The 26,550-nt window shown below is 41.1% G+C and overlaps 1 protein-coding gene across 1 annotated transcript in view; it reads left to right on the forward strand.

The window, feature by feature from the left end:
- LOC135072906 (homeobox protein goosecoid-2-like) overlaps positions 1-22,327 on the forward strand; it is a 37,543-nt gene extending 15,216 nt beyond the window's left edge. Inside the window, exon 3 of the mRNA XM_063966931.1 lies at positions 21,065-22,327. Within this exon, the coding sequence (XP_063823001.1) occupies positions 21,065-21,280 (216 nt within the window). The 3' untranslated portion in view covers positions 21,281-22,327. The remainder of the gene's footprint in view (positions 1-21,064) is intronic.
- Positions 22,328-26,550: the final 4,223 nt, after the last annotated feature.

Here is a 26,550-nt window from a genome sequence, read left to right on the forward strand (position 1 = left end):
TGATTAGATCGAACTTTACCAGACAGATTTTAGACCCAAAATAGAAAATCTCGTTTATTTTCAAAACAACGAAAGAAGCTTTTATTCAATTCAGTGAGCCACGCCCAAAGCTAGTGAAGTTTAAAAATTAATGTTGATGTATCTGGCAGATTTCGGGCGTGTTTAATTTGACAACAATGGATCTGCCTCAGATATTTAATGAGTTGAAGAACATCGGCTTCAGTAAATACATGGAGACGGTTGTGCAAACGCAAGATAGGGCTCCATTGTCGTGGGCCAACTCTTTGCACAATAAATTATTAACACAATTTGCCGTCTGAGTCGAGATGAGAGAACTAATTATCTCGCAATAATGCCTACTTATATTATGTGCCTGCCTAATGTAGTTACAATATGACGTTTTTTGTAAAGATATAAAAATAGAATGTTATTAAGTATCGTTAACGAGGCAGAATATAATAAAATATTCAGATGTACATTTTTACGATTATATTACAGTCATATGGAAAATAGACAATTTTTGTCGATCTCTATATTATTAGCTACGAGATGAGAAAAAATATGTTTATTGATTTTGTCAGTCACCAACATTGATATTGATACCATTGATTCGGTTGCTATAAAGGCATTTTGCGAGTCGTCTATTTCCTTATTCTTCTATCAAGTGATTTTAGCCACTATAATCACAAGCGAGGCTGGAGTCTGGTCTAGGACTATCACTGAAAGTTATTTATCGAAATTTATAAGTACTAGATTTGTAAAATTTATCACTACGCAGTTGTTTTAATATCCGCCATTTTCATTGAAAATTAATTCTTTGCTCATGCTTTTTCACCAATAGGTAATTTCATCGAACGCCGTATTATTGAGATCTGGGAATTTCTACCCATGATTCTAAACAGTCCAACAATCAAAACCAAAATGGAAAAAAGGTCCGGGGTTAATATACTTCATCCCTACTAATATTATAAATGCGAAAATAACTCTGTCAGTCTGTCTGTGTCGCTTTCACGCCTAAACCACTGAACCGATTTTGATGAAATTTGGCATAGAGATAGTTTGAGTCCTGAGAAAGGACATAAAGATAGTTTTTATCCGGTTTTAGGGACGCGCGCGATAAAGTTTTTCTGTGACAGACAAAATTTCACGCGGGTGAATCCGCGGGCGGAAAACTATAAGGTATGATTTAAGAATTGCTCATTACTGAAACGAGGGAGGAAGCCTTTTCGGTAAGTAATTGAATAAAGTTCACTTTCAGATAATCAAGCGTTCAAGCTCCAATGTATCATTACAAAGCACTTCCTCGGCTTGTCAACCCGACGCGCCGCCGGCGCCTTCCCTGTCAATGTTGATCTTATTGTGATCGTGAGCGTTGTCTGATTAAATCTCTGCGGCTTATTTCATTCCGCTTGTGGCTTGTTTTCCTTTGTCATCCCTAATTAAAACATAATAGAGTGTTAATTTAAGTCAGCGGTAGGGTTTCCACGAAATACAAAATTAAATAAACGAGCTTACATTTTACGGCCCCCTTTGTTAAGTTTGTATTGTACGATGAGACGTTCTATGTTTAACTTACTATGGTACTAATTAGGGTTCTTTTATTTCAGGCAAAGTTCTAGGATAGGAAAGTTTGATAACGTGATAATGAATAAATAAAGTTTTCTTTCTTATTTACCAATCTGTAATTATTTAAACAGTGGTGTGTATTTTACCCTTGCTTATTCATTGCACTTTATGTTTCTTTTAAGGTGCATTTAGATCATCAACAACTAGGTTATACCAACATTATTATAATAACTTATGAAAGTGAAGTATAATGATGAAAACCTGATGAAAATATATTTTTAAACCAGTAAAGGGTTAAAAGACTGGATACAGTAAGAGGAAGCCTTTTACTTTTTAGATCTTTTTCGTTGTAAACTTTCACTCCAATTCAATCCAGTGAGGGTTTTTAGAAAACGTAGCCATGATACGCCGCGTCGCAGCTCCACAAAGGCGGGTAATTCCCGTTGCATTCGCGCTTCGGTTCGCTAAAATAATTGAATGATCCAGCCTGTGTTAGAGTTAGAGCACTGGCAACTCGAAGGCTACAGAACATGCAGGCTTTGATCTGCAGAACGGAGGGCGAATATAATAAATTATTGAGGAGTGGCAGGCGTAGGCGTAGACCTTGTTATATTTGTATTTATTTGATAGTTCATGCTCGGTCTAAATCGGGGTAGGTCTTATAACTAAAAACTTATTACTTATTTTTTCGATTTTATTTCATAAGTTTTAAAATGTGTTATTAATCAACATAGGAACATAAGAGTTGTATTTGTAAATACATAGTTTCTCCTTATAAATACTTATTTTCAGTATTTATGTTTGAACAACAACAAGGTCTACAAGGAACCGATCGGAAGAAATTATACTTGTTGTGACGAACCTTTTGCTCAATGTGTACCTAGAATAAATAAATGTTTCTTCCAGAATGTAGGCTTGGAGAAAATGCCTAAAGCATTTTTACGCCAATCAATCCTATCTGATTTATCTTAATAACACCCTATTAGACCAACTGGGATGAAAATAAGTAATTTTGTCTAAATGGCAGAAAGCTCACAAAAGTTTTTTTAAGTGTCTGCCAATAAATTAGGCCTCTTTTATGGTAGGGTTTCAATGTGTTAGATATTGTATGATTGTTAAATAATAATGGAAGTGCCTGTTTGTGAGCTGTGCTTGTAAAATTAAAAACTTTAAAAAATCCACTAACACTTACAAATAAAACTTCATTGAACTAAATAACAAGAATAACAAGAGATCATGTGCTCAAGAAATGTTTTAAGTTTACAAACAATACGAAAAAATCCATTCTTTGCACAAAGAGGCGGCCATCTTTTCACGGCGGGCATATTGTCATCCAGTTCGTGTGACGCATAGCTGCAAGCGGGCCAAATGACAGTGCCCCGTCGCAGCGCTCCTGAAAAAAGAAAAGTGGGCGTGGCGCTCCGCCCAGCGGGCCTTCCTGTCACCCGCCACCCCTACAGGACACTTATCTCGTAATAGATAGCTATAATAAAACAGATACATTCACGTGTTACTAAGTAATAAAGCGACGCCATTTTGTCTTCAGCTTCCTCCTCGGCAATAACGCTTTATGAGCTGAGCACCGATACGGCATGAAGTGATCAAAGGCTGCCGCTGTTTCATTTTACGCTTGTTGCTTCGTGAAAATACTTTAATGATAGTGATATGTATTTTTCCGCGCTATTTTTATTGAAATTTTTCTGCGAATGTCATCTAATACTACTACGTTTAGGTTTAGAGAGAAACCTTTGACGTACAGATTTTAAGAAATGAACATAATATTGCAAAATGGAAGCTCATAAAATTCACAATTTCCTCATAATCATAGCAAAAAATACAAACCATACTATATGAAAACATACAAAATAGTATTGTTTTAGGCATCATTCATCAACATCAGGTTTACCAAATTTTTTATTTGATTTAAAAATGTAAAATTAATATTTGCTTATTAATATTAAAGAAGATAATGTTTTTAAATAAACTACGTCACTTTATTTTACAGACCTAAGTGTCACTCCTCTTCAAACGGCCAATTATCATAACATCGTAAATGTTATTATTTGATTATTACTATAAACGAGCCACATCCCTGTGCGGTCACATCGGGGCCAAAGTATCACTCTATTATTTATGGACGCGTTCGATACGCAATACAAATTATTGTTTTCAAAGTATAACGTTTAGGGGAGCGCGTTGTTTGCAGAACGACCCTCGGGACTTGCTCCCCCGCGACTCCTCGAATATGAAGCTTAAGCTTCCAGCTTTAAGTGTTATTTTAGAAGGGAATCACTGCGATAAAATGCTTTTTCGATTTACGAGAGAATCGGGGTACTATTAAAGCAGTCTTTATGACAATTGAATTTCGATTCGGCTGACGTATTGTGCGAAGATAGGACTTTATGGCAGTGCAGATATATGAACACGGGTGTTTGCGTGAGGTAATTGATACAAAGTGACAGACGCGAGGGGCGCGAAGCCTCCGGCCGAGTGGAGCGAATGTTTTGACATTAACGGAAAAGAGATGGGTGTGATTTGAAGTGGCCTTTGTGGAATTAGAGTCGCGGACGGCGTCTTTAATATTGACTAATGCATTTGCTAATGGGGTGATGGAACTCGACAGGTGTGAGGGCTCACGGCAGAGCGACACCGAGTAATCCTGATTGGGACGCACTTTATTACATTCGATGTTCATTAATTAAGTCGCCGTTTAATCGTCATTGATGTTGGGGTAGTCGGCCCGGTCTCTTTTTAATTAAGTAATAAAAAGTTTCAGAACCTGATTTCACTGCGGATGAATGACCTGATTACTTTTGATTACATTTTATATGCGTATACCAGAAGTTATTCTTATAACAGTTCTTATTCTATTTGGAACCGTATTTCTCAATATATTACTTTGTTCCATAATTAGAAACTGATAGGTAAGGTGTATTGTGTGTGGTAGATTATATTATACTCATCTAACTACATAGAAGAACACGACGACTTATGTAAAGCAATTATTAAGTCTAAGTATATAATTTGCCTAAACGTAAAAGCTGTTACCGTAATAGGTCAAAGTAAAATGGTATTTTACACTGACTTATTAGCAGACGAGGTACGAATGCAAATTAAATAGACATTAAAGTATCAAGGGCGGATCAGGCGGTCCATTAATAAATCAGTTCGCTAAAACCGTAATTGTAATCTCAAACAAGGCGGAGGGCGCGTGTTTGTTCTAACAACATTATTACAATAAGTTGGGCCGCTTCGCCGCCCCGCCGCCACCCGCGGCATTCGCACGCTTCTAGTGCCGCGAACTGTCTTGGGGCAGCGAACAATACTTTTGGATTGGATCCGACTGATAATAAATTAAAGATATGAGCTAACTAATATTTAAATAACTGAAAAGCTCTTGAGTGTCAATCGCAAACTAGAAAAAGTAGTGTAGGCAGCCCTATCACTTGGTGGACCGACTATCTGCTGAAGGAAAAGGAAGCACCTGGATGCGCGGCAGTACAGGGACACGTGGCTGTGGAAATCTTTAGGAGAAGACTTTGTCCAGTAGTGGATGGCGTTTGGTTGAAACATACATACCTACCATAAAAGTTAGTACCTAAACTTCTTTCCATACACAATTAGTTTTTATTGTCGCAATGATAATGTAATTTTGTTTCATTAAATCTTACTATATTTCTCATTGATGGGAAATTTCGCGAAGATACGTTAATAAGCATAACCTGTCTAAGTAATTATTTCGTGGAAACGTGGAAAAGCTCTTATACCTTGATATTTTCCAGAAACTACAATTTTACAACGAAAATATTATTAATCATACACGGCCATCAGCCTGAGTAACGTGTGTATTTTTTGTCTAGTACTGAATATTGGAATTGCGAAATTAAATTACATTTTCTTGGAATAAGCCCAACGGCTGAAACATTTGCAACACTAGTCGAATCAGCGGCTATACATGCATAATAAAAGTATTCCCGAACGCCGTATTGATTCGACCCGCCGGATTGAAGCTTTTACTCGACGAGTTTGGCGGATAATGTGTTTTTGTTTCATGAAAATGTGATTTATGATCGTTAAATCACAAGTTTTTTTACATTAATCGTCATAATTATAATATTGGAATTTGTTTTTGATGAGTGAATGCAGCGCCTGAATGACAAGCGCTGCATTCACTCACGCTGCTTTTGCTAAGCTTTGAAATCTTGAATAATACAATATTATGCAAGGAAAGAATAATAATAATTTTACTGTGCATAATAATACAAACGAAATAGAAATTACTTTTCAATAAACCAATTTATTTTGGCTGAATAAGTCGTAGTCGTCTACGTGGCTCTCGTAGCAATCCGTAGCCGTAGCCGTAGCACGTAGTACGGTGCTAAAGATTTCAACGGCTTCTTGAGCAGATGCAATTTAATTAAATTAATTATTTTAATTAAGAATACAGTATTTACGTTTGATATAATCTTTTAACAATCCCTACTGTGCACGACCGCCCACTGTTGGGATCTGAAGTAGCCGCTCGGTGTGTCGGTGCGTGCACTGGGTCTGATCGGCGGAGCTCGAACCGCCAACCGTTCATCGATAGTTCTTGATAAATAAAAATGCAATGGACTGTATAGCTTCTTTAATCACTTCACAAATTCACAAATCTTCACTTAACACTATGTAGGTCCTGTCCTTAAGTCTAGAACTACACTACACTTTGCCCGTTCGAATAGGGCAACCGCGTCGCGTTTAGGAGGAGCTTAGCTCGACTCGCACTTATTCCGATTTCTCTGCACTGGACTGACTGGATTCACGAACTGACGAACTAACTGCGAACTAACTCAGGAACGAACTCACTTTTTGGGCTCGAGGCGCGCTTCTTATGTCTTGTCTGAGAGCGAGGGTTTAGTCGCGGCAATCGCCCATAATCTACACCAATCGCCATGCCCGAATGTAGGCTATCTCTCTTTCAAACCCTCCCTCTCAGACAGACGCGTCCGTGAGCGCTCACATGCCTATCTCGCTCACTCCTAAGCGATTCCCTATCTTCTTATTCTTAATTATCTGTTTTCCTTAATTAATATGTGTCCTCTTTATTATTTTCATGTAAAAAGTAGTACATAGGTTTCGTCTTTCCTTATATATTACAATTTAACTTAGCCCTTAGTAAATTACATCTTCTATAAAGAATTATTCATCATTTACCATCTTTACTTACGTAACTTACATAAACGGTTATTATTTCCATAAATTATATATCAAGCTATTTAATATTATTACAGAGACCATCAAATACATGTTAATACCTTAAATATTCAATAATTAACATACAAAACATACACATTTACAGTTTACGCGCAACGGTGTACGCATTCGTTCGCGCCACTATTTCGCCGATTTCCTCCTTCTCGGCGAGTCGTCCCCAACAGTTATCCCCCCGGCGAAGCTCCCGGCGCCGCCTACTCCATCCTCAGCACGGCGAGCCGAGTCACGGGGCGTCGGAAGACGCCGCCCTTGGTCCGGATCTCCGCCACTCGTACTGCTCCGTCAGGCCCCGGCCAAACTCGCTCCACGACGCCTCGCGGCCACGTGTTTCGGGGTAGGGCGTGGTCCACAACGACCACAAGGTCGCCAGGGGCTAGTTGTCGCTGCTGGTTCTGCGATTGGCCGCGCGGTACCAGGGTAGGGAGGTACTCGCGCAACCATCTCCTCCAGAAGGCGTCGGCAAGCGCTTGCGTCGCGCGCCAAAGCCTCTTCTCGTCAGCGCTTGTCGGGCCCGTTAGGGGTAGACCCGATGATGTCCCCAACAGAAAGTGGTTAGGGGTGAGGGCCTCGGGATCTCGTGGATCAACCGAGACGTGGGTGAGTGGGCGAGAATTGACTGAATGCTCAGCCTCACTCAGCAATGTGGCGAGTACCTCTTCGCTCGGTACCCGCTCGCGCAGCGTGGCGGCCAATGCCACCTTGATGCTCCTGACCAGACGCTCCCACGCACCGCCCTGGTGCGGAGCGCCTGGTGGGATGAACTGCCATCGGACCCTCTGTGTGAGAGCCGCATCCTTCAGCTCCGGCAGCCACTCCTTGAACGCTGCTCGCAGTTCCTGGTCCGCGCCCCTGAAGTTGGTCCCATTGTCGGACCAGATCACTGCCGGCCATCCTCGTCGCGCCGCCATCCGGCGCAACGCCATGATTGCAGAGTCGGTGCTCAGGGAAGGTACCAACTCAATGTGCACTGCTCGCGTGGTGAGGCACGTGAAGAGTGCACCCCACCTCTTCTCTTGACGGCGCCCGATCTTCACTAGCATCGGGCCGAAGTAGTCCACTCCGCAGTGAGTGAAGGCCCGCTGAAAGTCTTTCAGTCGGGAATCAGGTAGGTCTCCAGTTATTGGCTGCTGCGGTGTCGCCTTCCTTATTCGACAAAGCTGGCACAAGTGTGCCGCTGAGCGAACCGCCGTTCTCAGCCCCAGTATTGCGTACTTTTGCCGCAACTCGTTCACGACTCTCTCATTGTTTGCATGGAGAGCCCGCTCGTGGTAATGTTTCACCAGCAACTTCGTCAGCTGATGCCTTCTGTCTAGGATGATCGGCCTTTTCACATCCTCGTCGACTGCTGCTCTTTGTATGCGACCCCTCATCTTGATGATGCCCTCGTGCATCTCAGGGTCCAACGCGAATAGTCGATTTTCCTTTGGAATCGGCTTTCCAGTCCTCAATTCTTTTACTTCCTTGGGGAAACTCTCCTGTTGCGCCATGATGGTTAGGATCTTCTCCGCGCCTTCCAGGTGCTGCACGTCCAATTCTCTTTTGCTCTTCGTCTTCACTCTTTGGATGAAGAGCAATACATACGCCAACGTCCTCACAAGTTTCTCATAGCTGGAGAATCTGCTCATGTCTATGAGGGTGTCATGTGGCTCCTCTTGCGCCGTGTGCACCGCTCGCTCCTCCAGTTCAGGCCATGAGGCCTCCGGGTCTTTCAAAAACTCGGGACCGTTGAGCCAAGTCGTCGTTATGACCTCCCCGTCCAGTTTCTTCCTGGTCGCCTCGTCGGCGACATTCATTTCGGTGGGGACCCAGCGCCATTCTTGGGGTTCGGAGTCTTCTTGGATCTCTCCCAACCTTACTTGCACGTACTGTCGCTCCAGCTTGTCGCCATTCCTTATCCAATGCAGGACGGTGCTGGAATCGGTCCAATAGAAGGTCCGGCTGAACCACAATCGATGTTCCCGCTTCAGGGAGACCGCGAGTCTAGTGGCGATCACTGCTGCCTGCAACTCCAGCCTTGGGATAGTCTGGGTCTTCTTTGGCGACACTCTCGCCTTGGAGGCGAGCAGGCTCACTCCGGCGCCTCCGTTCTTCTTTGGGAAGCGCGCGTATGCCACTGCTGCATAACCCTGCTCGCTCGCGTCGCAAAACACGTGTAGTTCGCCCTCTTTCGTTTCCCGCAAACCCACGGCTTCAGGTTCTATATCCATTGTTTCGGCCTTCTCCTCGGCGGGCTTTGTGGCCTTCCTCATACCCACACCGAGCGCCTCCATTTCAAAATTCCAAGCCACTATCTTCTCTAGGTTGTCCACGATGTGGAGCACCGTTCCACCGTTCTTCTTTATCATCCTGAACGGCAGGATCCCATGGACCACCCATCCCAGCGGAGTCCTAGTTGCCGCTGGCTCGTGCTTTGCTCCTCGTCTCACGTCGGTGGCCACGAGCAAGTCCCAATGATCGGCCCCTATTAGGACCTGTGGCTTCGCCTTTCCATAGGTCAGACCTTCTATGTTCTTTAAGTGCGGGTACTTCGATACACGGCCTGGTACTGTCTGAGGTGTCAGCTCGAAGTTCTTTATTGTTCTCAACACCAGCTCGTGCTCCTCATTCTCGAACCGGCCCTTTATGTTCAACTGCACCTCGCGGCTGGCCTCTTCTTTCGTTGTCGCATTGACCCCCTTGATGGTTATGGGCCTCGGCGTCCCACCCTTGGTTAGCGACTTCGCTAGGTCAGCGTCTATCAGTGAGACCGTAGCGCCTTCGTCCAGAAGGGCGTAGGTCCTTACCTCTCCTAGAGGGCCTCGCAGGGTCACCGGACACATCTTTAAAAGTACCTGCCGATTCGTAGTTGCGGTCGCAGTCACGACAGTCTCCTGCACCGGCGTAGTACTCCGCTCCACGTGTAGCAGGTGGTGATGAGGTCTGGCACAACGATCACAGGGACGGGCTTTGCAATTTTGCCGTCTATGAGCGGACACTAGGCACAGGAAACACAATCGGCACTTCTTTATCAGTTCCCACCTATCCGAATCACTTTTGTCTTTGAACCGATCACAGTCTGGCACTACGTGATCTCCACCACAACACACGCACTTTATTTGTCTTTTATTGTCACTAACTTGTCCATTATTGTCATTGCGTGCGGTCGTTTCACTCGCGTTATATATTCGCGCACTTTTCTTCACTGGCGGCTTCGAAGTTGAGGCTTGCGTTCCGGAACTGGAGGCCATCGGCGTATAGGAGTACATCATCGCTTTGTCCGCCTCTTCCATTAGAAAGCGAGACAGTGCTACGATGTCTGGTTCCCCCGGCCGCTTCCTGTCCGCTGCGAAGTCACACCACCTCGTCCGTGTGTGAGGATTGAGCTTCTCAATGACATCCCTCGCCAACATAGGATTCATCAAATATCCACTGTTATCGATATTTTGAATAATCGATACGATATTCTGGAGCTTGATAGCGAACTTGTTGAGATCCATTGCTGCGGCTCCTGGTTTCGGCAGATGCCTGATCTCTTCCAGCGCACGATCTATTATGTGCTCTGGCCTTCCATAGTACTGGTCTAGCGTTCTCACTATCAATACTGGATCTGCTGCAGTGTAAAGTAGAGCCGCGACGACCTCTCTGGCCTCTCCCCTTAAACTTGACCGCAGCTTTGCTAGATTGTCGGCCGGTGTTCCCTTCGTTAAAATCCCGGAATCACGGATTGCCGCTCTAAACGGAAGCCACTCCGTTGCTGCTCCGCTGAATATTGGCAATTCCTGTCTGCCCGGCCGATATGCCATATCTCTGATGGCTTCTGCTAATTGCTCGATAGCGCGCCCGCTGCTTCTTTGACGTTCCCGCGCAGGCGTCCGCGTCGGCGATCTTGAGTAGCGCCCCTCATCGGGGGGCTCCCCCCGTGGCACACCCGTATCCTCAACACGCGTCGTTGTTGTCGCGGTCGCAATCGGCTGCTCGCGTAGCCAGCCTTCGACCCGCTCGTGTGCGTGGTCGCCGGTTTCGCTCGCAACTCTCTCTTCTTCTTGTATGTCTTCGATCTCGGCGGCCAAACGTTTCTTTATAAGGTCCGCTTCGAGTTCAAGTTCCTTCTTTCTAATCGCAGCCAACCGTTCCGCTGCCGCGATCTCCGCTGCTCTTATTCTGGCGGTCGCACTTGAGGTTGACCTCACTGATGGCGCACGTATGGTCACAGTTCTTGGCACCTCTGTTCGTGAGGGTTCTCTTTCTTGCCTCTCTCCTCTCGGGGGTTCCATTTCTTGACCCTCTTCTCGTAGTGGTCCAGTCGAAGGTGATTGCGGCGGCTCCGCGAACGTTCGCCTCAGCGTGGCTTGTCGCGTTCTCGGCTGCTCCTCCGCGGGTTCCCTGCCGTCTTGGCTCCGGGTAACCACCATAGTTCCAGTTGATGATCGGGTTCTAAGTGCTTGTCGTCCGTAGGGTTCCAACTATGACCCGCTTCCTTACGTTCCGGTTTCCAAAGTCCGGGTTCCGTAGCTCGGGTTCCTTAGTTGGGGTTCCGTAGACCAGGGGTTCCGTAGTCCGGGGTTCCGTAGACCAGGGGTTCCGTAGTCCGGGGTTCCGTAGTCCGGGGTTCCGTAGTCTGGGGTTCCGTATTCTGGGGTTCCGTAGTCCGGGGTTCCCTACCCCAGGGTTCCGTATTCCAGGGTGCCGTAGATCCAGGGGTTCCGTAGATCCGGCTCGAAGGACCAAACTGTGCACGACCGCCCACTGTTGGGATCTGAAGTAGCCGCTCGGTGTGTCGGTGCGTGCACTGGGTCTGATCGGCGGAGCTCGAACCGCCAACCGTTCATCGATAGTTCTTGATAAATAAAAATGCAATGGACTGTATAGCTTCTTTAATCACTTCACAAATTCACAAATCTTCACTTAACACTATGTAGGTCCTGTCCTTAAGTCTAGAACTACATTACACTTTGCCCGTTCGAATAGGGCAACCGCGTCGCGTTTAGGAGGAGCTTAGCTCGACTCGCACTTATTCCGATTTCTCTGCACTGGACTGACTGGATTCACGAACTGACGAACTAACTGCGAACTAACTCAGGAACGAACTCACTTTTTGGGCTCGAGGCGCGCTTCTTATGTCTTGTCTGAGAGCGAGGGTTTAGTCGCGGCAATCGCCCATAATCTACACCAATCGCCATGCCCGAATGTAGGCTATCTCTCTTTCAAACCCTCCCTCTCAGACAGACGCGTCCGTGAGCGCTCACATGCCTATCTCGCTCACTCCTAAGCGATTCCCTATCTTCTTATTCTTAATTATCTGTTTTCCTTAATTAATATGTGTCCTCTTTATTATTTTCATGTAAAAAGTAGTACATAGGTTTCGTCTTTCCTTATATATTACAATTTAACTTAGCCCTTAGTAAATTACATCTTCTATAAAGAATTATTCATCATTTACCATCTTTACTTACGTAACTTACATAAACGGTTATTATTTCCATAAATTATATATCAAGCTATTTAATATTATTACAGAGACCATCAAATACATGTTAATACCTTAAATATTCAATAATTAACATACAAAACATACACATTTACAGTTTACGAGCAACGGTGTACGCATTCGTTCGCGCCACTATTTCGCCGATTTCCTCCTTCTCGGCGAGTCGTCCCCAACACCTACATTGAATAAAATTGCTTAATTATTGTGACAGCAAAATAATCATGAATTTGTATCAAAAGTTTTTAAATATCCAGTCCTTGGCAATGATTTTAGGATTTGGGCAACCATCTGATTTTAATTATGTATTTAGATGAAAAGATAAGATTGACTTTTAGAGAAACTCGGTCTCAGAATATCATAGTGATAAATAGTTTGGTTGCATTTGCATTGATCCTGCAGCGAGGCGTTCCGGAGTCGTTGAGGCACTTTTGTACAAAATACTCCTTTCGTACCAATTTTTTTCTTTACCAATAATTTAGTTGCAATGGTAAATAATGGTCGTAAGGCACTCGCGGAGGCGTTGAGGTGCAAATTTTGGTACTAAGCATTAGTGTGATAGACTAGTCTCGTCCCTGTTGTCTCATTTCATCTAATATGTAGAGAAAGGGACTGTCTAAACTCAGAATGCCATCTCGATAAATAATTTAGTCGCAATGGTCGCGACGTAATGCACTTTCGATCTTTAGCAGCGTCGAAGCACACTCGCACAAAATGTCATAATTTAGGTACTACGCATTAGTGTGATTAAACTTGTTTTGTCTCTGTTGTCTCTTTATCTATTATATTTAGAGAGGGACAGTCCAATTCAGTATTCCATCTCCAATTTTATTGCAACAATGGTTGCGACGTAAGGCGCTTCGGAGCTTTAGCATCGTCAAAGCACACTCGTACGAAATATCATAATTCAAGTACTAAGACTAAACTTGTCTTGTCCCTGTTGTCTCTTTCTGTCTATTATATTTAGAGAGGGACAGTCCAATTCAGAATTCCATCTCGATAAATAATTTAGTTGCAATGGTCGCGTAAGTCGCTCGGAGGCGTCGAGGCGTGGTGCGTCTGCCTCGGGCGCCGCCCCGCGCATCCTATCTCCCGCCCCCGCTCCCCGCCGGATAAACACTGTTTACACTATAAATAAATAATAATAAATAAATATCCTTAGACATTTTACACTGCGCTTCTAGTCCCAAACTAAGCAAAGCTTGTACTATGGGTACTAGACAACGGATATAAACATACTTAAATACTTTTTTTTTGTAAATACATACTTATTATACATAGAAAACACCCAGTCCAATACAAACAAATATGTTTATGCACACAAATGTTTGTACTGTGCGGGAATCGAACCCGCTACCTCCGGAATAGTTCCGTTTCGAACCACTACACCAAATGGCCGACAAACTAATTGAATAGATTACTATTAGTTTGGCTCAACTCAGGTACGAGCACTTATAATCGCTTGAATTAAGATTAACAACCAGACAGCACTTCAATTAATAGAGTCGTTGCAATTTGATATCTTTGTGCAAATCAACTCAATTAATCTTCAAGTGCTAAGCTAGACCGAAGATTAGAAAAATCTGCGACTGGTTTTTTTTTTTCAATATTGTTTTGAAATGCTGATACTTTAATTTATTTAAGAAACATTAACAGAGCGTGACGAATAAAATAATTTAGCCTAATAAAAATCGATGCACTATTTCTGATTGGAATTATTAATTATGTTGACAAGAAAATCAATTTCTTAGGTTTCTTTGTTGAATCAAATTTTAATTGCAGTGTTTCATCTTTAGATCAAACTACGGAATTCACTTGTCTACTAACTCCAAAACTCGATTATTCGCTGCGATTTGATTCAAACCGAAAAAATGGAAATGTAGCGTAAGTTTACACAATACCCTCAGTCCCAAACACTTTAACAGTCAACTCCTTTCTTGGAAGTCGATCGAGAAGCCAAAAGTTAGCCTAATACGGGTTAGTTCAAAATTACCTAATCTGTTTAACGATTCAGCTACCCGGGGCAAACACCGAAGAAACTCCAGGCCAAATTTACAATACGGTTTAGCTCTCAATAAAGCATGGAGTGTGCTCAATAGGGTGGTTACGTATGCACAGCCGATCCGGTGCATCGAACAATAGAATTTGGGCATTCTCCACGCTCCGCTTTTAAAACAATGGGAGCATAGGGACTGTTGCAGTTCGGAGTTTAGTAGATTAATTTGAAACTGAATGGTATGTTGGGATGTTTGTGTTAATTAATAATAACAAGAAATACGTGAAGCAATTAACCTTATCTCAAGACATTTCATCAGCTTTTAATGTGTAAACAAATGGGTGTAGCAAAATAAATTGAAATAATTTACACCGACGACCTGATAAAAAAAAAGTAGCAGGAAGACGCTGGATGCAGGCCGCTACCAACCGTGCGATGTGGAAGCCATTGAGGGAGGCCTATGTTCAGTAGTGGACGTTCTGTGGCTGACGTTCTGTGGCTGAAATGATGATGATGATGATCATGATGAATTTTACACTTAAGATTTAAAAACTGCTAAGAAATTACTAAATATTTTTATACGTTATAATCTATCGATCTTCTAAGGCTACCGCACTTTAATTGAAATTAATATTTCATAACAGTGGTTTCTAATAAAATCGTTTCAGGGATTGGTTAAGTTCGTAGTAGACTTACTTTTTTAATTTTAACCTTTTAGATTTAACCCAGGTTGTTGTTCATAAAAGAAAAAATGGTCTTGTGTCGAATATTTAATTTAAGACAAAACAGTGTTTTAGTTGAAACAGTGTTACAAATTTTTTCATGATGTCAGATTACAAAAATTCTGTTCATGACATTCATCTAACACTCACCCAGCAAAACCCGAACCAAATTCAATAAGGCCTTACTTATTGTGATACGAATCTGCCTCATTCACTCGACATCTTAGTTTCGCCCATTGATAGTGCTGAGGGCTTTATTTCCAACGCGGTCCCTGATTGCCAATGAAAACGGCAAACGAGTTAAGCCAAACACAATGTGCCGTACAAAAGAACAGACTAATCTCATTGCGGGCCAAACAATCGAAGACGACGCCGCCCTCTGCCTGCCGGTGGCGGTCATATTTGCCGCTCGAGTGCCGCAAAATGAGCCCGATAAGTGAGAAAACCCCCTCATTCGTTTAGCGAAAGTTAATGGCGGGTAGATCCGCCGATTTTATTCCGCGGGATTTATTTTACGTTTTTTGAAAAACTTAACAGGGATGCGTGCAAACTAGCTTAAACTGAAAGGTTAAGCAATAAGCTTTTTAGATCAGCGTGAGGCCCTTAGATTCAATCGTGATTTTAGAAGTAACAAGCGTCCAAATATTTTTTCACAAAATGGTAATGACGTTTTCCTAATGGTAATGATTTTATTAAAATGGTAATGATCTTATGTTAATGGTGATGACGAAATATATTTTATAGTAATACATTAAATTAAAATTACTTAAAAACTAAAATTTAAATATAATTGTTTAGCTAAACACCAATTTTATCTATGTTATTTTCCTAGCTAAGCACGTACCTATTAAAGAATGGGTTGGAAATAAAAATAAATGTATTCAATATTTTAATGAATTTATTGAATTTGGAACAATACGGACATTAGTTAATTTTTTTTTACGTTCCTAATATTATTCAGAATCAGAAAAAATATATATTTACACCAATGAGGATTTTGATTGAAAAATATGCCTAGGTACTCTTACTTAGACTTACACAATAGTCAACATACAAGAAATGAATAAAAAAACGTCTTTTCGTAAACTAATAAAAAACCTTCTCATTTAAAAACAAAGCTTAAAGAACAATGGGACAAAACGTCCCCAGAACTGTAGCACTTTAATACCTACCTTGTATGATAGACCATGCTAATACCCGACCGATCTCTCTAGCTACAATCACGGCAAAGGTCCTTGACAGTGTGCTTGACTCTCTACTAGATAAATATTTAAAATCACATAATGCTCAATTCGGGTTTAAGCCTGGACTGTCGACCGAGAGCGCCATCCTTAGTCTTAAGCACACTGTCAGGTACTACACGGATCAGGGGACTTCCATTTACGCATGCTTCCTCGACCTCTCCAAGGCGTTCGATCTTGTGTCTTATGACATCCTTTGGGATAAGATGAGGAGGCAGGGCGTCCCGTCAGAAGTATCACAAATATTCCATTATTAGTATGCTAACCAGATTAACAGCGTAAGATGGGCTAACGTTTTTTCTGAGGAGTATGGGTTGCAGTGCGGGGTGAGACAGGGTGGGCTGATGTCTCCCAGGCTTTTCAACCTATACGTAAATGACCTCATTGTTGCCCTTAGCAGTATGCGTATCGGATGCTAGGTAGATGGTGTTTGTATCAACAACATAAGCTACGCTGATGATATGGTACTGCTGGCGCCAACAATGGGGGCTCTCAGAAAGATGGTGGGTGTGTGTGAAGCGTATGCTAAATGCCATGGCTTATTTGTATAATGTGAAGAAGAGCGAATACATGGTATTTAAGGCCGCCAGTAAATGTCCAAACGTGGTACCCGACCTCTTGCTGAATGGGGTAAAGTTAAACAGAGTCACTAAATTTAAATATCTCGGACACTACGTTATTGATGACCTTAAAGATCATGTTGATATCGAGAGGGAACGAAGGGCGCTGGCAGTAAGGTGTAATATGTTGGCTCGCAGGTTTGCCCGATGTAATGATCAAGATCACTCTGTTTAAAGCATACTGTCAGAGTCTATACACGGGAAACCTATGGACCACGTACTCGCAGAAATCGCTTGGCGTCCTTCGGGTCCAATATAACAACGGTTTCAGGGTGCTGTTGGGCTTGCCTCGCTTCTGCAGTGCTTCGGAAATGTTTGCTCAGTCGCATACTGACGGCTTCTTTGCTGTCCTATGCAAGAAGACTGCCTCGTTGCTCAGTAGGATACGGGCGAGCCCCAACAGTATCCTGAAGACCGTGGCGGAGAGGTACGACTCTCCTATTATCCGACATTTCCTTCGGCTACTTCTTACCGAACGGGTTGGATAATTAGTGGTATGTTATAATAAGTAAATTACTAACATAGTTGTATAAGGCACCCATTTACTAACCATGTGGATCATTGTTATCTTTATATGAATAAATTGAATTGAATACTATAATTTTATTATATGACAGCTCAAGTGTGACATGTCTCAGAAAAGTTATATCAAAAATAAAAATTCATAAGCAACCCTGAAAAAATACATACAAAATCACTTTTGACCAACTTCAAAGGGCACGACAGCTTGACCCCGGGACAATTCGACCCCTGTGACAACTCGACCCCTGCTACAACTCAAACCCTGCGACAACTTGATTTTTTTCAACACTCAACACTTTTAACTTACTTCAAAATAATGGTTTCACGACTGCTGGACAGTGGCGGCGTAGCATGGGTTGGCACCCGGGGCATAGCACAGCACAGCATCCCCCGTCATAAGTCCTTAATGTAAGTAAGTTGGGTATACATATAGTGGGGAGGTAAGACACCCCAAAATGGTCTGGTGCACCCCCTCTTTTGGGTTACCGATTGAATGAATGAAAGGTGTTAGTTCGAATGAGCTATATGATACTAATCGCAACACCCCCCCCCCCCCCCCAATCATGGCATATCCTCGTTATACTAGCGCCAGTGAGTACTAATCTGCGTGACTTTTGTCACCCCCTGATGAGTGGCACCCGGGGCGGACCGCCCCCCCCTTACGCCGCTAGTGGCTGGACCCTACGACTGCTTAACCCTACGACCACTCGAACCCTCCGACAACTTGTACTTGTGATCCTGTGACAAGTCGAACACTGTGACACGTCAACCCCTGCGACTACTCTGAGCATTTATTGTAGATACAGTTCAGGCATTGATTGATGGAGCTAAATGGTTTACAATAAGTATCATAGTTGAATATTTTGGACTTGTCGTAGGGGTCGAGTTGTCCGGGTCAAGTTTTTGTAGGGTCGAGCTTCGTTTAAAGTAGGTTAAAATTAATTTAACAGGGGTCGAGTTGTCACAGGGGTCCAGTTGTCGAACTGTCGTAGGGAACCTACGACAGTTCGACCCCGATGACAACTATGATACTTATTGTAAACCATTTAGCTCCATCAATCAATGCCTGAACAGAATCTAGAATAAATGCTCAGAGTAGTCGCAGGGGTTGACGTGTCGCAGTGTCCGACTTGTCACAGGGGTCGAGTTGTAATAGAGATCGACTTGTCGCAAGGATCGAGGTGTCCAGGTCGAGTTTTCTTAACGCTCAAGCAGTCGTGATACCGTTTGAAGTAGGTCAAAAGTAATTTAATCGAGTTGTCGCAGGGGTCAAGTTGTCGGAGGGTTCGAGTGGTCGTAGGGTTCAGCTGTCGTATGGTCCAGCAGTCGTGAAACCATTTGAAGTAAGTCAAAAGTGTTGAGTGTTGAAAAAAATCAAGTTGTCGCAGGGTTTGAGTTGTCGCAGGGGTCGAGTTGTCACAGGAGTCGAATTGTCCCGGGGTCAAGCTGTCGTGATACCCATTGAAGTCGGTCAAAAGTGATTTTGTATGTATTTTTTCAGGGTTGCTTATGGATTCTTATTTTAGATATAACTTTTTTCTGAGACATGCATGTCACACTTGAGCTGTCATTTTATAATAAAATTATAGTATTATCATGTACTATCATATTATAAGGTAGGTATTAAAGTGCTACAGTTCTGGGGACGTTTTGTCCCATTGTTCTTTTAGGAAACCATTCATAGTCATCATTACCATATACAAAGTGTCATCACCATAAGCCTAAATGATATGGTAATGATGTTAATGGTAATGACGAAAACGATTTTAAAATTATATAAAAATAATTGTCACCAATATTGGGACACCTCAATATCGCCATTTTTTTATTGTAATCACATGCTACAAAGTGCTAATTATTGGAAAAATATCGATATATAAAACTTACCAAATCGCACAAAATGGGAATGACGCGAGCCGATGACAAACTGCGAGTGTCTCTCGTTTTCGGAGTTTAAAAAGTCTCGGAGCTGCGTAAATTTTACGTGCATTCTGATCTGTTACGAGCAACGAATTGAAGAGTGGGACGCGCGGACACAAGCGGGGATAAGTCGCGTCGCGGCCACATTAAAGAACCTTTGATGCTGCCGCGATGGCTATGACGATTTCTCGTGACAATATTTCAATTCATGATTCCATTTTATTGGCTAATACGATTTCAATATAATTTTGTTATTTTGTCACGGTAAATATGTACATTTTAAATTTATAATCAAAATCTGGTCTGTGTATAGGTAAAGTAAAAAAAATTAAAAGACAACGGCAAAGGTCAGTATTTTTACTGTGATGGTAATGACGTTTAGTGCGTGTTTTCTTGATTATCGAAATAACTTGAAGTATTTAATCAATATGGATCATGGCGCCTTATGTGGAAACTTGTATGAATCGTTATTCAGAAGTTTAATTTACCAGAACTACAACAGTTTTTTTTTTATCGATCGGAACATAAGTTTTTTACTGTTTCGCGGATTTACCCTGGCGCTTTTGTGGCCCGCCCGACTCTTGTAATGCAATTAACTCCTACAATAGCCGTATCGCTTACGAATTAATTTTAAAGCTCGCTTTAATACTACGGCCCGGATGGAAGTGACAATGATTTTTGTAAGTGGGCGGCTCGGCCTTTTTATTACATAAATTCGTCCTGAATAAATTGGTTGGGGGTGGATACCTACTACGTCTTATTTTAATAATGCGATAAATTCGGTGCCCGAGATTAAAAACGTAATATCTCTTGACTTCAAGGAATATCCAAATCAAAAGAGAAAAAGAAGTCTAAATCCGCCAACCTAAAATAACAAAGGCACATAAAAACCTACAAGGTTTAATAAATTCGAATGTAGGTATTTGTAAAGTTTCCCGGGAGCGCTCTGCATCGCGGTATATGAATAAGTTATTGTGCTACTTGTAATGCGGAATATTAATATTAAAATGCAATCTTGTTCGCACAAATATGAAACTAAGCGTGGCGAGTTTCTGAATGGAATAAGATGTGGGGCTGTTTGTATTTTGATGTTCGGCGTTGTCCACTGTCAATTGGCCGTCAGGCGTGAGGCCGTGGATCATGTGGAAGAGTGGTCCTTATTTCCTTGTTGGGACGTCTTAGGTGTGCGTATCTGCGACCACCCGCAGCGGCACTTGTGCGCGGCCACTCGAGTGGAAGCCCCGGCCTACCCAGAAACATCAATGGTTACTCCAACGCACACAAAGTGTTTTTTGTATCGCGTATTGATCCGGTAGCTAGGTCGCTTGGAAAATGGGTCGATAGCATTGTCCGAGCGGGCACTATTATGCGGCATTAATCGTTCGTTTACAGCTTAACTGATGCATCTATGTTACATCTTTTGAGGTGCGATTTCACACCGATGTTGCCGGAGATAGCAATAACTTAAGTTGCTTGTTCGCTGTATAACAACATTTAGACCATGACAATTGATCGGGCATTCTTTTTTGCTGACAGACGGTTGGCTTCTGAACAATTGAATAATACGACTACTTGTTCTGTATTGGAAAATAATAAAGCAATAATAAACTCATTACAAGTAGGCAAACTATAAAGTGAAATACTCGACTCTCGATTTCATTATAGATTTTGCGACATCCATGTCAGAATGTGCAATGGGTAAATTTTTCAATTAGAAAAAACTATAGGTATACCTACTCATATAACATTTTCATCCCCAGGTATGGTTTAAAAACCGGCGAGCGAAATGGAGGAAGCAGAAGCGGGAAGAACAAGAGCGGCTACGGAAACTCCAAGAGGAGCGAGTGTGCGGGAGGGCGCCTCTGCTGGTCCGAAGCGCCCTGTCTCCCGCGCACTCGCCCGCGGAGCATGCGCCGGCGCCGCCCACGCCCAGGCACTATACCGACGACTCGGAGTCAGACCTGGAGGTCGCCTGAGTGATGGTACACCTAGGAAGCGAGCCATACTCTCACTTGACGACAAAGAGCCAACGGCAGCGACTAGCGAGCCATTGGACTTGATAATATGATGATGACAGGAGAAGAACGTTGAAAGCGATTTGTTTCAAGCCACAACACAATGTTACATTGTTACAGCTAAATAAGCCATGAAGGCTATAATGCTGCATATTGCTGTGCCCTACGTATCTGGATATGGTTGCAGCTGAACCATGCATTTAATAACTCTGGTTAGACAACACAGTGCGTCGAAATAAGCCGATAAGGAATATTCCGTAATAATTTTAGAAAATGGATACTCGACAATTAATCAAAATGAAATAAATTATTTAAGAATAAGTTTGTGGCCTGATATTTTTGATAAGATGGAGGACAATAAACAGAAGAATGGTCTGATCTTAAATTTGAAACAATTAACCAAGTAATAATGGATCTGTGAAACAAAATGCTTTTCTCAACTTACTCCAATATGCCGGTTCGTTGGATGACACAAAATAACACGTTCGATAATTATTTATAGGCGCAATATAGTGATGGTGAAAGTGATGGGACGGTTGAAATCGCGAGTGCTTTCTTCATGGTGTATTTATTGTGTGACGCGCTATTAGGACATTATTGGACTTTTATTACACCTTATGACAATATTTTCGATAGAACAAGCAAAATTAACATTGTTTATTTTGAATGCATTCAAATCAATTTGTTTAACGGTGTAATATCTTCTACGGTTCATGAAGTTTGATTTCTATCACAAAACAAGGTTAGGGGGATATTTTATCATACGATTTTCTAATACTATGTCAAGTTGTAAATCAATATACGTAATAAATAAGTACAATATTACAAAGTCATCACATAATCTCTAAGGATAATATTAAATTAATTTATCGTAAAAGATTGTATGTATCTATAAATGTTTAGAAATAAATGTAGGTTTCTAGTTGTAGCTTTCTACTTTATAATTAGTAGGTATTTGGATATTGTTACGTTGCATCATTCAAATTTATTTTAAAATGCGACATTTAATTTGTAGGTACATGAAGGAATGGAAAGGAATTAAAGGATTGGCTTTTATTAAATTAAGATACTAACAATCATTAACGACTAGTTAATCCATCACTTATTCTAACGTATTATACTTTATCTGTATCAAATTAAGTATACCTATATAACTTACGTATGTGGCGTACTTTTAAGCACAAGATTATATATTTGCTTTTGTATTGTTTCATTTTAAATGTTGTAACTCGTAGTAAAATTAATTTTAACATGTCAGTCGAGTATTTCGAGGGCTTAATTTAAAACAAACTAATCAAACATGTTTTTTTCCTTTTAATCACTATACAAGTCTTAAGGGGCGCTACACAAACAAGCGAGTCGTCTAGCCTCAGCACAACCAAAAAACAAAATCGAAAAGAACGCTCTTACTCGACTAGGGCTGATTTTAACATCGTCGGATAACTTTTAACTGAAGAACTTGTCATATTGGCATATTTTCCATACTGAAACTGTCAATGTGCCAAATTTTTTCTTCAGTGTGCCTACCATGCATGAGTTTACGTTAGGTGAGCTCGCTAGCGAATACGTCAAAAAATTCTATGAAGATTTTATTTCTTGAAAGTAGCCGCTAGGGGCGCTGCACAATATGTCATACATTTAAATGTCATTTCTTTACGCAGTCGCTAGCGAGCACACCTAACGTAAACTCATGGTAGGCACACAGATTTATGAGTTATCCGACGATGGGAAAATCAGGGCTTAGCTGTACTACATTACATAGGGATACATTTTCAATAAATAAGTACCTACTTATACCCGCACTGGCCGACCCGCTTAATCTGTAGTGCCCCTTATTTATCATTAGCTCGTACGTAGCTACTGTAAAATACTAGGTATTAAAGCATTTGAGGTGAAAGTTATGCAATGAAGTAAATTGTAGGTCTTTGTATCATTCCAAATATCATCCATGACAAATATAATGTAAACATAGTTTACTAAGCAAATAAATGTGGATCACTTGCTTATCTGCTGCACAATGATTAAATAACTACCCTCAAACAAATTGCGAAGTTATGAGATCATTAAAGCAAATTCAAAATTGAATTGGAAACCGTTGCAATAGAAGTATGTATATTAAATGATTAATGTACTTAATAATAACAAGCTCTAATAAAAGTCCTAGTACAGTCGCAGAATGAAAAGGTTCGTCACCTTAATGCAGGTTGAACCAACAAGAATGTTTTAGTTTATCAATCATAATCATCTTCTTGACAAGATAAATCGTCAAACAACTTTGATCTGAATAATTTTGAACTTTACTGACGAACAGTTAAAGATTATTTTCTCTAACTCGAGATTATTCTGTAACATAGTTTCAAAAGGTAATATGTGCTCGCGATTCGTTGAAGGAATCAATTTGAAAACTGACGAACCTTTTCATTCCGTGACTGTACAATATACTTAAAGATATCTGTATTTTTCTTTGATGAATATTCTTCATTTTCCCACTAATGCCAAAAAATTAATAATTCTAAACGATGTAAGAAACTCTTTTGCCGATTGCCTTGTGCAACCCGTGCCAGTGCAATCAATCAGCTGCAGTCGCATTCGTACAGTCGAACATAGAACCTCCTCCTTTTTTTTAAGTCGGTTAAAAATACTATATTGTTTAAAAAAGCTCAAAGAAGGAATACCTAAGCTAGATAATGTAAGTAGACATCCGCCATATAGGACCCACGCCTACCTACAATTTGTGATTTTCTAATCCTGACTTAATAACACCAAAAAAGCTCATGTTAAATAAAAAAAAAGTCTTGCGTTTTAGATTGTATAAACTGCCTTCGTGCTCAAAATGCCAACTAACGTTTTTATTAATAGACTGACGGAAACTTCCAATTGTTTGAATTATTATCAGGTCAAACTTGAATGTCGATCAATGTTATGAATGTTCCCACAAGTACTTGCATTGTCCTGTCCAAAAGGATTCACACCGGCATACAAATTAGGGGGAAAACGCGTGAGACCTCGCGAATACCATGTGGGTTATGTCACGTCTATGTCATATCACATGCTAGGCCACCATGGACCTATAAAGGTGTATACTAGGCCACAATGATCTATAGGAACATGCCCTCGCCATGACACACTAGATTTAATTAGAATAGATGTCAGTTAACGCAAGTTTAATATTCAAGTAGCCAATATTAATTCTACTGCCTACAAGACCAAACCAAATATGACTAAAGTAACCTATTTACGAAACTACCTACTTAGGCTGGGTTGCACCATCTTATTTTGACTATAACAAACGTCAAAAATCTGTCAAACTCCATACAAAATACCCCGATTATTGTTATAGTTTCGGTTAAAGTCAGGTGGTGCAACTCAGCCTTAATACCTAGCAGTTACTTTAAATGCAATTTAACATTTTTAATCCCCTTTTTTTCCTATCAAAAAGGGGGTGGGTAATAGTGGGTATCTACATAAAATAACATTATGACACTACCCTCGTATGTTTGTTTAAATTAATGTCTTTGCTTATCTAACTACTTACTGGGTCAAGGAAGAAGAATATTAACATTTTAATTAGATCATGTATTGATTTTGTGTATTGTGTATGTCTAACTTTTAGAAATTTTAATTGAGATGTTAAAATAGCCAAAGTTCACGAATTAGCTACCTAAACAAGTAAGATACTGCATCTTTCACTACAAAATTCAGGTAAAATAATAGAAAGTTAAACGATTAATATTATTTATTTACAGAGAAGTAAACATTACATAATTAACAGAGGCGGTAGATAGGTCTAAGATAATTATGTTGTATTGTTCAATATGTATTTGAACTTTTAAAGAAAATCGTTGGGGATACAAAATACTTTTTTTTTTCAAGATATAAGTACACAGATCTTTTTAAGTATTCATTATACGCGAGTACTTATGAAGAACAATAAACAATCACAACCGAGGTGAAGACAACACAAAATGATGATCACATTCCCACTGTAAGTTTATGATAAACAATAATAATTAATTTGAAAATTATAAATAACTTGAAAAAATCGAACTGCCTAACTAATCTAAATTAGTTTGAGATGCGACTCTTAACGCTAAAAATTAAATAACTAAATAATAATTAAGTTACACATTTGGTCACAAAAAATATGCATTCCGTCGTAGCTACGATTAGGTAGATAAAGTTATCCGCATTCACAAAATAGTTGACACTCGGGTGTTACTTGTAGTAGAAGGGGTAGGAGTATGCGTAGGCGTAGGGGTAGGAGTACGTTAGGGGGGCGGCGTAGTACGATGGAGCGTAGTACCCGTAGTCCAGGATCACCTGGGGCTTCGCCAGGGCCGGTGCCAGCAGCACCGCCGCGAGCGCCAGGAATATCATCTGTGGGCAAAAAGACTTACATTTAAGTACATTTTCATTCCTGAGAAAACTTTGGAAAACTTATGAAACACAAAAGATCCGAAAAACAGAAAATCCTTCCATTTAAGTCTAAGCCTACGTACCTATAAGCTAGACTTCTTTCAATATGTTTATTATGATTATGCGATTTGTAATGCTCTTCTATCATGAATCCTTGGATGTTCCACCGTCTTTGTGATGGTAAAAATAAGGAGAGAAATGTTTTTTGCATAAGTAGGTATTACCACAGAATAATAATAAGTACTGGTATTACTTATTAAAATGTGAACTTTTTGAATGGGATATAATTTGTCAGTCGTCACGAGTTGGGTAATTCTTTCATCACAACCGGAATTATTTACGCTAATAAATAGACCAAAACTAAAAAAACAACGTTGTGAGGACAGTTGCGCTCAGAAACATGAAGAACCTAAATAATTTAGGTAAGCCTATAAGTCATGAAGACAGTTAAGTAAAACACTTAAAAAAACAATTTTTGCGAATTTTTATTAATAAACCAATTAAATAAGAGACAGTATCAAACTCACCAGTTTGTACATGTTGCGTCAAATCACTGATGCTGCACTGCAACAGGAGTCAATTCTTCGTCAGCTGCGAAGCGAGTGCCAGCCTCTCCTGCCGCGTTCGCTTATATACCCGCTCCATGATCCTGGTGTCCCGATCGTGCTCAGAAAAACTAATCGGCTCGTCCTCAAGTGTAAACAATGTCGCATTATCCGTTAATAGCGCATCATTTCCATATCGGACCCGGATCACGGATCACAATACACACAATAGAGCAACGCGGCCCGCTCGCAGATTGATGTTATAAAAAA

Source organism: Ostrinia nubilalis, chromosome 6, assembly GCF_963855985.1.
Source record: "Ostrinia nubilalis chromosome 6, ilOstNubi1.1, whole genome shotgun sequence".
NCBI lineage: Eukaryota > Metazoa > Arthropoda > Insecta > Lepidoptera > Crambidae > Ostrinia > Ostrinia nubilalis.